Source organism: Oratosquilla oratoria, chromosome 12, assembly GCF_046742065.1.
Source record: "Oratosquilla oratoria isolate Oo_2021 chromosome 12, ASM4674206v1, whole genome shotgun sequence".
NCBI lineage: Eukaryota > Metazoa > Arthropoda > Malacostraca > Stomatopoda > Squillidae > Oratosquilla > Oratosquilla oratoria.
This window is the reverse complement of record NC_134788.1, coordinates 36,288,376-36,303,134: the sequence shown is the minus strand read 5'-3', so window position 1 is coordinate 36,303,134 and position 14,759 is coordinate 36,288,376. Positions and strand designations below refer to the sequence as shown.

General features: G+C 35.4%; 1 protein-coding gene across 3 annotated transcripts; it reads left to right on the top strand.

The window, feature by feature from the left end:
- Positions 1-2,760: 2,760 nt before the first annotated feature.
- On the top strand, positions 2,761-13,813 carry LOC143031402 (uncharacterized). 3 transcript variants are annotated; one of them, XM_076195173.1, is made up of 3 exons: positions 2,887-2,902; positions 3,025-3,075; positions 12,100-13,813. In XM_076195173.1, the coding sequence occupies exon 3, from the start codon at positions 12,483-12,485 to the stop codon at positions 13,347-13,349; it is 867 nt and encodes a 288-aa protein (XP_076051288.1). In that variant the 5' UTR covers positions 2,887-2,902; positions 3,025-3,075; positions 12,100-12,482; the 3' UTR covers positions 13,350-13,813. The 3 variants fall into 3 exon arrangements, with proteins under 3 accessions (XP_076051287.1, XP_076051288.1, XP_076051289.1); XM_076195172.1 differs by lacking the exon at positions 3,025-3,075 and having other exon boundaries at positions 2,761-2,902; XM_076195174.1 differs by lacking the exons at positions 2,887-2,902; positions 3,025-3,075 and adding an exon at positions 3,006-3,024.
- The last annotated feature ends 946 nt before the right edge of the window (positions 13,814-14,759 follow it).

The following is a 14,759-nucleotide window of genomic DNA, read 5'->3' as shown; positions in this document are numbered from 1 at the left end:
GAACTGGTACAACAAAAAACATAGTGAAGCTAAGGATAAAAGAGACAAAGCCTAGAAAAAAATGGAAAAAAGACAAAAAAATGAGCAACTGGCAAACATACATCAAACTAAGAAACAATTATGTAAAAATATGCAGAGAAGAAAAGAGAAATTATGAAAAGGAAATAATAGAAAAATGCAAGGAACAGCTGAAAGTATTTTACAGATATGTGAACAGTAAACTAAAAAACAAACAAGAAATAGAAAAACTGTGCCAAGGAAGTCATGAATATACAGAAGAACAAGAAATCAGTATTCACAATTGAGAACACACCTAACTGTGAGGGAATAGAGAGACAGAAATCCCCCCAATGAAGGAAATATCTGTAACAAAGAAGGAAATCAGTGACCAAATAAAAAAAACCTTGATGTCAGAAAATTGCATGGTCCAGATGAAAATGCAAATTGGATACTGAAAGAATGCACAGAAGAATTGACAGATAAAATACACACTAAAATCAAATGCTTGCTCAAAGAAGGAAAGGTACCACAAGACTGGAAAAATGTAAACATTGTATCAATATATAAAGGAAGAAACAAGGAAAATCCAACTAACTAAAGACTGGTCTCCCTAACAAGCACAGTAGCAAAAATATGTGAAAAAGTGATCAAAAGTAGATGGGTAAAACACCTCAAAGAAAAATCTATACTAAACCCAAACCAATTTGGATTTAGACAAGGAAGATCATGTACAATAAACCTGATCTGCTTCTGCTCGAGACTAATAGATATAATAGAGGAGAGGGATGGATGGGCACACTGTGCCTATCTAGACCTACAAAAGGCATTTGACAAAGTACCACACAAGAAATTAATAAGTAAATTAGAATCAATAGGTGGCATCACAGGTAAATTATTAGAATGGATGGAAGACTTCCTGACTGGGAGAAAAATTAGGGTAGTAATTAAAGACAAATACTTGAAATGGGAAGCAATGATAAGTGGTGTTCCACAAGGGTTTTGCTGGCTCCAATTATGTTTGCCATATACATTGTTTTCCTGGGCAGATCTCACACTATATTTATATTGGGAGATCCTTGTTTCCAAGTTTTTCCCAGTTTGTCCAATATAAATTTTATTTACAATCTTGGCAATGAATTTTATAGGCCACACCATTGTTGTTAGGAGGGCTGTTCTTGATTAAAGTTTTCTTTATTGTGTGGTCATATTTAAAAGCTACTTTTTTAATTAAGAATAGCCCTCCTAACAACAACGGTATGGTCTATAAAATTCCTTGCCAAGATTGTAATAAATTTTATATTGGACAAACTGGAAAAAACTTGGAAACAAGGATTTCCCAACATAAATATAGTATGAGATCTGCCCAGGAAAACAATGCGTTATTCCAACATGAAGCATTATACAACCATCATATTGATTGGTCTAAGGCAACAATTTTAGCTAAAGGAAAAAGCCTGCAAGAAATATAATAGAATCTTGCTTAATATCAGGCACGTTTGACTAAAATATAAACTTGAGCTATGGTCATTTTAAATGTGATAAATTGATAACCCAAATGGTCACCGAGATCTTTCTGCCAGATTGACCCTTATGTGGTTGGGTCGATAGGGGTAAGGTCATCCCCCCTCCTCACATTGTATTGTCTCCCCCCTTCCCCCCTATGGTTGCCACCTGATCCTTATATTTGAACCCAACTCTGTATCTCTGTCATTTAGTCTAAAGATGTAATATACGAAAGTACTTACTGTCTACAAGTTTCCTTTCTCCTGTGGTTATTTTGCATTTTTGTATCACGGTGATGTGATTGCTTGCATATATATATATATATATTATATATATATACATATATATATATATATATACACGTATGTGTATATATAAGCATATATATTATATATATATGTATATATATATACGTATATATATATACATATATATACATATAATATATACATATAATATATATATATATATAATATATATATATATATACATATATGTATATATATATATATATATATATATATCAACCTCTAGAACCCCTTTGTGACCTTACCCTCTGCGATTGCACTGACGCTCTATCTGGATTTGTGTTTACTTGCTGTAGGCTACACTTGGACCTGGGTGATAGACCATCAATATCAATCTGTACACATATGATAATGCACTAAATTTTTAAATTTCCCCCCCACGTTACTTTATTCGTGCATATGCCATTACCAGTCATCTCACGCAATGGCGTGTATGTTTGAAGCTCCATCCCAGTGGAGCTCATCCTGGTAAGAAATCCTGTAAGAACCATTCGTCCCGCTCTCCTAGATCCACCAGTAATCTGCACTTTCTTAATTAAAATAGCTTCTTTTGATGAACTCTACTAAAGGCCATAAATGAAAGTGTAAGGCATGAGACCACACACCGCGTCAGTTATAGATTGCTGGGAGAAGGTGGTGTACGACAATTGTTTGCGATATATGATTTCACAACTTACATATTCGTTAAAATATATGACAGTTTCCAGTAAACGTGATTGGCCCCAAATACCCTCTATTGATAGTGACATTTTATGGAACAAAGGTCCGTTTTAGCGAACGTCACTTCTGCAAAACAGCTCCAGTTGTTTTGATATTGTTCACGCGAACAAAAATGGCGACTATGGCTTTAAATTGCTATTGATTAAAATAAAACTTACCTTGATCTCACATTCATATTTACTAAATGGTTTTCGATCTAGTCATTCCTACGCAGGTGGAAGGCAAACCAACATTCATGTATGAATTGGGTTGAGTTATTGAAAAAATATCCTCGCTCAAACGACCTATATCGTAACTCAAGATGACCAGACAAGTAATGCTCACAAAAACGAACATCAATCCTTCAAGCCAGCGAAAACTACATCAATGGCGTACGTAAAGGAGACCTATTATTCTGTATATATTTTTCTTTTCACTTCGTATACATTTTGTTTTCTGTCATTATCCATTCAGCAGTCTCCAATTTAATTCTAAAAAATTATACAACTTACAGGTATGGATATCGTTTGAGTACCGAATGGTGACCAGACAAATTTGGGTCAGGGTAATTATTCGCTGTCCAAACAAGGCACCCAACCTCCCCCACCCTTCCAAATTCCCTGCCAATTTGTTTTTTTCTATTATTAAGTTCATTTTAAGTGGTTTCACCAATTATAATGTGCTTCATATGTAGAAAGACTACATGTTTAAAGGATGAGAAGAAATAGTTTTCCATATATAGTAGAAGATGCATAAATAGTTCGAATGGGTTAGAAGATGACAGCTCAAGCTGGAAAAATACATGAATTTAGATTATGTATGATAATTGGAAATTAAGGACATGGAACAAGTTAGCACTAGACATGAATTTGAAGCTAGGTACAATGAACTGGAGAGTAGGAGATTATACCCCACAAGCATTGCTCTTTTCCTGGATACTACAAATAAGTAAATACAAGCACGCACACACACAGAACTGCACATGAATTTGAGGCTAGGTACAGTGCCAGATCCAGGGTGGGGTGCTGAGAGGGCTAGGCCCTAGAAGAGGGGGGCTCATGACTATAAAAGTTTAAAATTGTAGTTGGCAATTATGTGTGATGTATCAGCCTCTAAGATATGTCTGTGGTAGTACTTCTCTGATATAATTTTATCTCCAATGAAAATATAGATAATGGCTGTGGTTAGTTCTCTTAAACTGTCGTGTTTCCTAATTTGTGACAACCACATGTTTGTATCACTGGATTCAGAAGGATTTTGCAAAGTAAATAATATGTCACTAGTGGTTGTCCATAACCACAACCTAGGGACAGTCCCAAATATCACTCAGTGCACCCTTAACACTGCTGCTAGGTTAGAGATAATTTCTGCTGTCCACCCTAGATCAGAACCAAGTCAGGGCCCAATTTAGAGCTAAAGCTGCCGCTCCTGCTGTGAGTTTGCAACTGAAGTGCAAACTGGCTCATAGGGGACAATGCACATGCTTTTATTAGGTTCCATCGTCTCAAGACGATGGTCCTCATGAAGGGAATCCATACACATGTGTCCTAAGTGATGGATTTATCAATGTATAAAAAACTATTCAAATTGTGATTTTACATGCTAATACATACAATTTCTATGTAAATATTATGAATTATCTGAATTAATTTACTCAAATTCTACAACACAGTTATCTCTCATTATGACAAAAGAAACAATATAGATTTGATATATCTAGACTTTGCAAAAGCTTTTGATACCGTCCCACACGAAAGACTACTTACAAAATTAGCTTCACATGGAATAAGTGGTAGCCTATTAAGTTGGACTGGTAATTGGTTGAATGATCAAAAACAGAGAGTTGTTTTAAATGGAAAAACTTCTAGATAGAAATTTTTTACAAGTGGAGTTCCTCAGGGTTCCGTTCTTGGGCCACTTCTATTCATAGTATATATAAATAATATAGACCATGGACTAAAATCTACTGTTTCCAAATTTGCTGATGATACAAAACTGTGCAGAATGGCAAATGATCACTTAAACCAATTAGATGTTCAAGAAGATTTAGATAAATTACAGCAATGGTCTGAAAAAGCTAATGAAATTTAACACAAGTAATGCACATGGTAAAAATATCAGTAAGTGTGATTACAAGTTATTAGGAAATTCATTAACAAAAGTGAATAGTGAAAAGGATCTTGGTGTAATTATCAGTAACCATCTCAAATCATCCAAGTAATGTATTTCAGCCTCTGAGAAAGCAAATAAGATTCTAGGACTGATTGCCCGATCTTTTGACTTCAAAAGTCCATCACTCATTAACAATCTATATAAATCGTTAGTTCGTCCACATTTGGAATATGCTGTTTCCGTATGGTCACTGAATCTCATTAAAGACATTGACAGATTGGAAAAAGTACAATGGCAAGCCACAAAACTGATTCCAAATATCAAAAATAAATAATACAAAAATCAACTAAAACATATGAATCTGTTTTCCAAAGCATAGACTCAGGGGTGACTTTATACAGATCTTTAAAATTCTAAAGGGAATTGACAACATCAAAATTGACCAAATTTTCACACTGAATGAGAATCAGACAAGAAACAATGGCCTCAAACTGTCCAGAAATAGATTTAATGTGGAAGTGGGTAGAAACAACTTTGCCAACCATGTAGTTAATGAATGGAATAAACTTCCTGCAGATGCAGTGCAATGTAGTTCAGTTCGAAGCTTTAAGAATCATTTAGATAAACACCTAAGCAAGATGCTGTGATGATTATCATTTATTTTATATTATTGTTTTATTTGTTTTGTTATCAGTTGTCTGTTTATCATTATTTGCTTGATTCTCATTTATTATTAGTTATATGTCAATTTACCATTATTTACTATTTACCTGTTTGTTTATCATTTAACTATACCTATGCATTTATTTATGTATTTCATTCATCATTTACATTGTTATAGTTTTTGTTTATTAATTTATTTATTATTATGATTTTTTTTTTTAGCATCCGACCTTGATATGGACCAAAAGGTCTCCTGTCGGCATGCTCCGCCTGTGTAATCCTTTGTAATCCTTTGTTTAACAAATTAATCATTGCCATCTAGACCTTTCCTGGGGCCCCCAGAAAAGATCTTGCAAGAACATATTTTTTTTTCCTCTTAAGTGTCCACCCCAAATTTGTTCTTTAATTACCACATTGTAGAGGTCAAGAAATCTGCCATGTGTACACCGGTACATGACATATAGCAGTGTAACAGTGGCAGAAATATATTCAAGACATCAATGAGAGTAAATCTTTAAAATATAAGATTAAATATTAGTTTTGCCAAATATTCTGAAAAAACTAAAATGAGAACATAGACTTCAATTTACATTCAAAACCATTGTATTCATGCCATAGAATGTCTCATTAAAAGCATCTGTATTTACAAAATTCAGGTTAACCCCCAAATCATCATCTACATTGACAAAATTCAGGTTACCACCCCCCCCCCCCTTTTAATCCTGGATCTACCACTGGCTAGATATGATAAAAAAAAGAAAAAAGAAAAAAAGAGAGAGAGAGAAAGAGAGAATAGGAAACAGGACACAATAAGCAATGCTTCTGTCATGTATCCTACATTTGAGAAATACATGTCAATGACATGATGGAAAGTATAACAAAATATCCCAACATGTGTGCTGATAATGGAAAATTCACAAGAAGATGGAAAAATGAGGAATGTAGACTATTGCAAAAAAAAAAAAAAAAAATCTAGACATTTTTGTATAGAACCAAAAATGGGAAATAAAGCTTAATAAAAAAAAAAAATGGGTAGCAGCAGCATAAGATAATTCATAAACTATTCCTTAGGGAAAGAAACCATTACAAAAGCAAAAGAGGAGAAAGATTTGGGTATAAGACAACCTGTGAATTGATAGACTCATCAGCAGGATTGTGGGAGAGATGTATGGGCTGCTGCAGAAAATTAAAAAGGCTTTTCACTACATGGATGAAGAGATGATGAAAAAAGTCATTGAAACCTTGATCTACCCAAGACTAGAATATGCATCAGTAGTATATCTACACAGAATGAAGGATATATGCTAGATTGATAGAATACAAAGGGGAACCAAGACTGGAGTGAATCACATACACACACACACCTGCAAAAGGCATTCGATAAGGTACCTCATAGGAAACTAATAATTAAGATAGAGTCAAAAGGTGGCATCAGAGGAAAATTATTGGAATGGATGAAAGACTTCCTGATTGGGAGGAAAATGAGAGTTGTAATTAGAGAAAAATTCTCCAACTTGGAAGAAGTAAAAAGCGGAGTCCCGCAGGGATCAGTACTGGCCCCGATCATGTTCGCTGTATACATCAATGACATGAATGAAGGCGTGGAGTGCTATATAAATTTTTTTGCAGATGCAAAATTGCTTAAGAAGGTAAAAATGGAAGAGGACTGCAACTCATTGCAACAAGATCTGGACACAATATGGAATTGGACTCAAAAGTGGGAAGTAAAATTCAATATAAAGAAATGCAGTATAATGGAATTTGGAAAGAGTAAAAACAGAATATCAAAAGATTACAGAATTGGGGAAGAAAAAAAAAACTCTGAAAAAGATCTTGGAGTGATGATTGGAAAGGACATGAAACCAGATAAGCATATAAATAAGATGTTCGGAGAAACCTACAACTTATTGAGAGCAATCAAAGTGGCATTTACTTATATGGACAAAGAAATGATAAGGAAAATACTAACTACACTAATAAGACCAAAACTCGAGTACACAGAATCACTTTGGACACCCAGTACCAAAAAGAATATTAAGAAACTAGAAAGATTACAAAAGAGTGACAACAAAACTAGCACTGACACTCGCCGAATTAACATATGAGCAAAGACTATCCAAATTGAACCTACCAACTCTGGAACAAAGAAGAGAAAGAGGAGATTTGCTAACTATCTACAGAATAATGAAAGGAATGGAAGTTTTAGACAGGAACGACCTATTAGTGTGGGAAAACATTAAAACAAGAGGACACAGAAAAAAATTGAACAAGGATAGTTATAGAAAAAACTTGAAAAGGAACAGTTTCCCACACAGAGCGATAAATACATGGAACAAATTAGACAACAAAACAGTATGTGCTAACACTACACAAGATTTTAAGATAAAACTTGATGCGGAGAGATACAAAGACAGGTCACCACGAGCATAGCTCCCCTCCCGTATATTACAACTAGGTAAATACAACTAGGTAAATACACACTTGTTGACCATCTACAGAATTATGAAAGGTGTAGAAGTCCTTCATAGAGACTACTTATTAAATTGGGAAAAGAGAAACACAAGAAGACATGGAAAGAAACTCAAAAAGGACAGTTATAGGAGAGACATGAAAAAACAGCTTTCCCCACAGAGTGATGGATGTATGGAATATACTAGACAAAACAATAGTGTGAGTAAAAACAATACAAGAATTTAAGAGCAAATTAGATATGGCGAGATACAGTGACAGGATACCAAAAGTGAAGCTCCCCTTCCCATAAGATACAACTAGGTAAATACACACACACACACACATGACTCAACAATGCAGTGGTAGCGTTTGCGTCCACCACTGCAGCAGTCCGAGTTGGAATCCCACTCAGAACTGAAATAATTTCAGTATTGCTGTGCTGTGAGTTGTTACTCCAACTCTTGTTGGCAAGGAGTTGGGGATGTGTGTAGATGTAAGGTCACAGCATTACATGCTGATCAGTCATAAATGAACCCTGAGCTCTCTTCTGGAAGGGTAATAGCTGTTGATCATGAGTCTAATGCATGATCCAAGACCATGGTGAATCACACACACACACACAAGGTTTGGGAATGGAGTCAGAAGTGGGAAGTGAACTTCAACATTAAGAAATGTAGCATAATGGAATTTGGAAAAAGTAAAAAAAAAAGTATATCAGTAAAGAAAATGGGATCTGAAAAAGACATGGGAGTAATCATCACAAAGGATATGTCCCATGACAAACAGATAAACAAAATTGTTGGAGAAACCTATAACTTGCTAAGATCAATAATTGGCTTATACTTATGTGAATGAAGAAATGGTCAAGAAAATGCAAGCCACACAGATAAGGCCAAAATTGGAGTGCACAGTGACACTAGTACTAAAAGGAATATAAGGAAAATAGAGAGAATCCAGAGAGCAACTACAAAGATGGCCACAACACTATCAAAACTGTCATGTTAAGATTGTCAAAACTAGAATTGTCGACTCTGGAACAAAGGAGAGAAAGAGGTGACTTGTTGACCATCTACAGAATTATGAGAGGTATAGAAGTCCTTGATAGAGAAGACTTACTAAATTGGGATAAGAGAAATACAAGAGGACATGGAAGGAAGCTCAAAAAGGACAATTATAGAAGAGACCTGAAAAAAACAGCTTTCCCCACAAAGTGGTGGATGTATGGAACATACTAGACAAAACCATACACAAATTTAAGAGCAAATTAGACAGCGAGATACAAAGACAGGACACCACGAACATAGCCCCCCTTCCTGTGAGAGACAACATTGATCATTGATCATGTTCGCCGTATACATTAATGACATGAATGAAGGCGTGGGGTGCTATATGAATTTTTTTGCAGATGATGCAAAATTACTTAAGAAGGTAAAAACGGAAGAGGACTGCAACTCATTGCAGCAAGATCTGGACACGATATGGAATTGGACTCAAAAGTGGGAAGTAAAATTCAATATAAAGAAATGCAGTATAATGGAATTTGGAAAGAGTAAAAACAGAATATCAAAAGATTACAGAATTGGGGGAAAAAAATAAAGAAAGCAAACTCTGAAAAAGATCTTGGAGTGATGATTGGAAAGGACATGAAACCAGATGAGCATATAAATAAATATTCGGAGAAACCTACAACTTATTGAGGTCAATCAAAGTGGCATTTGCTTATATGGATGAAGAAATGATAAAGAAAATACTAACTACACTAATAAGACCAAAACTTGAGTACACAGCATCACTTTGGACACCCAGTACCAAAAAGAATATTAAGAAACTGGAAAGATTACAAAGAGCGACAACCAGACTAGCACCGACTCTCACCGAACATATGAGCAAAGACTATCCAAATTGAACCTACCAACTCTGGAACAAAGAAGAGAAAGAGGAGATTTGCTAACTATCTACAGAATAATGAAAGGAATGGAAGTTTTAGACAGGAACGACCTGTTAGTGTGGGACAACGGTAAAACGAGAGGACACAAAAAAAACTGAAAAAATATAGTTATAGAAAAAAGTTGAAAAGGAACAGTTTCCCACACAGAGTGATAAATACATGGAACAAATTAGACAACAAAACAGTATGTGCAAACACTATACAAGATTTTAAGATAAAACCTGATGCGGAGAGATACAAAGACGGGTCACCACGAGCATAGCTCCCCTCCCATATATTACAACTTGGTAAATACTTGTGGAATAATTAGATGAAAATATAACCTAAGTCAATACTACAAAAGAATTCATGGCAAGGTTTGACAAATTAAGAAAAAGAGATGGGACCCCATGAGCATTCCTTCAAACTATTACACTGCAAATAGGTAAACATTTAGATAAACACAAAATAGTCGGAGAAACCTACAATTTACTAAGAACAATAAGGGTGGCCTTTAACTACATGGATGAGGAAATGGTAAAGAAAATATTAGTCATGCTGATAAGACCAAGATCGGAGTATGCTGTGACACTATAGACACCCAACACAAAAAAGAATATAAAGAAATTAGAAAGAATCCAAAGAGCAACAACAAAGATGGCACCAACACTTTCAAAATTGACATATGACCAAAGATTGTCCAAACTGGAACTAACAACTCTGGAACAAAGAAGAGAAAATAGGAAATCTACTGGCCATTTACAGAATCATGAAAGGTATGGAAGTACTTGACAGAAAAGATTTATTAAACTGGGACAGAAGAAAAATAAGAGGACATAAAAAAGAAATAAAAAAGTATAGTTATAGAAGAGAATTGAAAAATAATTGTTTTCCACACAGAGTGATAGATGTCTGGAACAAATTGGATGAAAAAATAGTATGTGCAAAAACCATACAAGAATTTAAGAACAAACTAGATGCTGAGAGATACAGATGGATCACTATGAGCATAGCTCCCTTCCCATATAATACAACTAGGTAAATACACATTTAAGCTTTTACTAGAGAGTGATTGATGTACTGCAAATGAGAGAGGGGTGGGTGGACTGCATATGCCTCAATCTAGAGAAGGCATTTGATGAAGTACCTCACAGTCAACTTATGTACAAATTAGAGCATGTTGGAGGACTGAGAGGCAAACTACTAGAATGCATTAAAGACTTTTTGAAAGAAAGGTACATGGGAACACCAGTAAGGACAAGATGTCTAACTGGAGAGGAGTTCCACAAGGTTCAGTGCTTGCACCAATAATGTTTTTTGTCAATGTTAATGACGTAATGGAAGGAACAAGAAGCTATGTCAAAATATGTGCAGATGATGCAAAAAATCACGAGAAAAGTGAAAACAAGGAGGAACAGTAGAACATTGCAAAAAAGATCTAGATATTATTTTTGCAAAGTTCAGTACGAAAAAAAAAATGCAAAATACTGGAAATTGTTGGTAGCTGCAAAAGACCATCCTTAAACTATTCCTCGGGAAGCAAACCCAATACAAAATCAAGAGGAGAAAGACTTGGGAGTGTTGATACAAGACAACATATCACCTTACAGACATATCAGGAGGGTTGTGGTAGAGAATATGGACTACTTCAGAAGGTTAAAGTGGCTTTCCATTACATGGATGAAGAGATGATGAAAAAAGTCATCAAAACCCTGATACGACCAAGACTGGAATATTCATCAGTAGTACAATCCCCACACAGAGTGAAGGACGTAAGCAAGATTGAGAAAATACAAAGGGCAGCAACCAAGCTGGTCCCCAGCCTGGCAGATAAATCATATGAGGAAAGACTAAAAGTACTGGGTCTACCAACTTTAAAAGATCAAAGAGAAAGAGGTCACAAAAGGGGATAGATTGTATTGATAGAAAAGATCTCCTTATGAAAGATGGGAGGGCTTTAAGAGGTCATGAAAGTAAATTTAGAAACACTGCATGTTGAAAAGATGTGAAGAAATACAGTTTTTCATATAGATGTAAAAATATGTGGAATAGCTTAGAAGGTGATATAGCCCAAGCTCAAACAATACATGAGTTCAGATCTAAATATAATTTGAAATCAAAGGTATAGATAAAGTTGGAAGTGTACATGAATTTGAATCTAGGTATGTCAGAATATTAGAGAATAGGAGATGGGATGCAATGAGCATTGTTCCTGTTTTGTATACTACAGTTAGGTAAATACATCCTACAGAGCAGCCTTATCAGTATACACAATATCCAAGATTAATTACAGAAACGTAGCTAATTGCCCACACCAAATATTTTTTCTAATAAATGGAAACCATTATCTATTAAAAATTTGATTGACTATTATTTTTTTAAATACCATATGTCTTTTCATAAATTTGAATTTATATATATTCATGTATTCTTCAGGATGAAAGAAGATGCATAGCAATGCTGGATTCTCCTACAAGGATTATTCCAAATATGGAATGGGAAAGATGAAACCAAGGCAGTTGAGGACAAGAAAGACTGACTCATCATCTTATTTTCTTTTGTGAGAGTAGTGTAGAGAAAGCACCAAGATTCAGAAAATACAAAACTTTCTTACTCCTATGTCCGTATGTGTAAGGACAAACTTGCAAATGTGAAAAAACAAATATACTTACTAATCTACAAAGATGAGAACTTATAAAAAGTGAGGTCTTTGTTAACCTTATGATCAGACTGATAGTTTGAATTATCGTTTTTATTTACAGAGAAGCTTCAGAAATGTAACCTTGATCGATCCTTTTCATAATTCTGGTGTAAAAAAAATGGAGACGCAAAGCTATACAGGGGAAAAATCCTCTACATGTACTCAATGTGGGGATGCTGCATGTACTTGTGTGACTCAGTTGAATGATAATATGCATTTTCACACTGCTGAGAAGCCTCATCAGTGTGCCCTTTGTAAAGCTTCATTTGCGACAACTAAGGCTCTGCATAGGCACATGCGTATTCACACAGGGGAGAGACCTTATAAATGTGATTTATGTGATTCGGCATTTTCTAATTCTGGGATTCTTAAAAAGCACATGCGCACTCACACAGGGGAAAAGCCATACAAATGCGAAGTGTGCGTGGCGTCATTCTCTAGTTCCGGGATTCTGAATCGGCACCTACGCACCCACACGGGGGAGAAGCCGTATAAATGTAGCCTGTGCGAGGCTTCCTTTCCGCTGTCTTACACGCTGAAAATCCACATGCGGACTCACACGGGAGAGAAGCCGTACAAATGCAGTCTGTGTAAGTTTGCATTCCCGCAAGCTTGTCATCTACGAATCCACATGAGAACTCATACGGGAGAGAAGCCGCACAAATGTGATCTGTGCGAAGTTTCGTTCACCCGCCACGAAACACTCAGAAGGCACAGAAGGATTCACACAGGGGAGAAGCCGTACAAGTGCACACTTTGCATCGCTTCGTTTTCCGAGTCTCGTTACCTGAAGACGCACATGTTCAATCACACAGGGGAAAAGCCTTACAAGTGCGATTTATGCGAAAAATCATTTTCCGATTCTGGTGGTCTGACTCGACATACTCGGACTCACACAGGGGAAAAGCCGTATAAATGTGACGTGTGTGAGACTTCATTTTCTCAATCTGCTCATCTAAAATCTCATATGCAAACACACACATAAGAAACATCATAAATATACTCTGCAAAGCTTACTATTCTCATTCTCCTGCTGCACTGATGATTTGTATGCACTTGAGAAGAAATGTGCTCTTTGTGAAGCTTTATTTTCCCAGTTTGTAATCTGCAATTCCTTTTATGCAAATTCATAGAGGGGATAAGCCTCATGTATGTGGCTTTTGTGAATCTTTGTTTTCCTAGTATGAAATGGAGAAAGCACTAAAGAATTCCACAGGAGAAACCTAATGAATATGATCTCTGTAGTTTCATTACATGAAGTATATGAATATATTATTAGACACCACCTAAATCATTAAGTAATACCCATGATAGCGATATAGGTGGCTACATGTATGCTCAGTCACCTATCAGTGTCACTTTGTGGCATTTCAGAAAATATGATACTTTGTATAAGAAAAAAAAAAAGGGTTATATGGTTATATTATAATAGTAGACAATAAAAATATCCAAAAATTAAACCCAGTTGTATGTGTTCTTACCTTGAGAGACCATAACATCATGGTGATGGTGGCCATTAACATTACCAAGGACAAATGAAAATGGGGAGTGAGACCAAGAGGTATATCCATCAAATATTAATCTGTGGTGTGGTTACATATTTTGGATGATGCACTAACTTTGAATTTCTAGTTTGATACTGAGGAAGTTTAGATAGAGGCATGAGGTGAAGAAATCATTCTTAAGATTCTTTATCAGAATAACACGCTATTTCCACAGTGTGCCATAGGTTACTCTTGATCTTGCAAATAAGTATTTGAAGTCAAATGAGAAAGTACAACATGATGACCAACAACACATATGAAAACAGTTGAGACTGAGGATTAAAATAGGTATGTACTTGGAATACCAGTCTACAGTGTAGTTATATGGCTCAGATGAAGTGACAAACTTTTATTAATGCTGAAGGAGGAAATTTTGGTAAAGCCGTGAGGATATTTACAACAGACCTAGACAAAATCTGGAAATGGACTCAAAAGTGGGAAGTGAACTTCAATATCAAGAAGTGTAGCATAAAGGAGTTTGGAAAAAGCAAAAACAGAATTTCAAAAAATTACAAAATTGGCAAAGGAGAAATAAAAAAGTGCACTCAGAAAGGGACCTTGGAGTATTAATCAGCAAAGACATGACACCGGATAAACATATAAACAAAATAGTTGGTGAAACCTACAACCTATTAAGGTCAATGAAAGTGGCATTTGACTACTTGGATGAAGAAATTATTTTAAAAATATATTAGTTACATTAATTAGACCAAAGCTGGAATATGCAGTGACACTATGGACACCCAGTACTAAAAAGAATATAAGGAAACTAGAAAGAATACAGAGAGCAACAACAAAGTTGGCACCAGCTCTTTCCAATTTGACATACGAACAAAGATTATCGACATTGG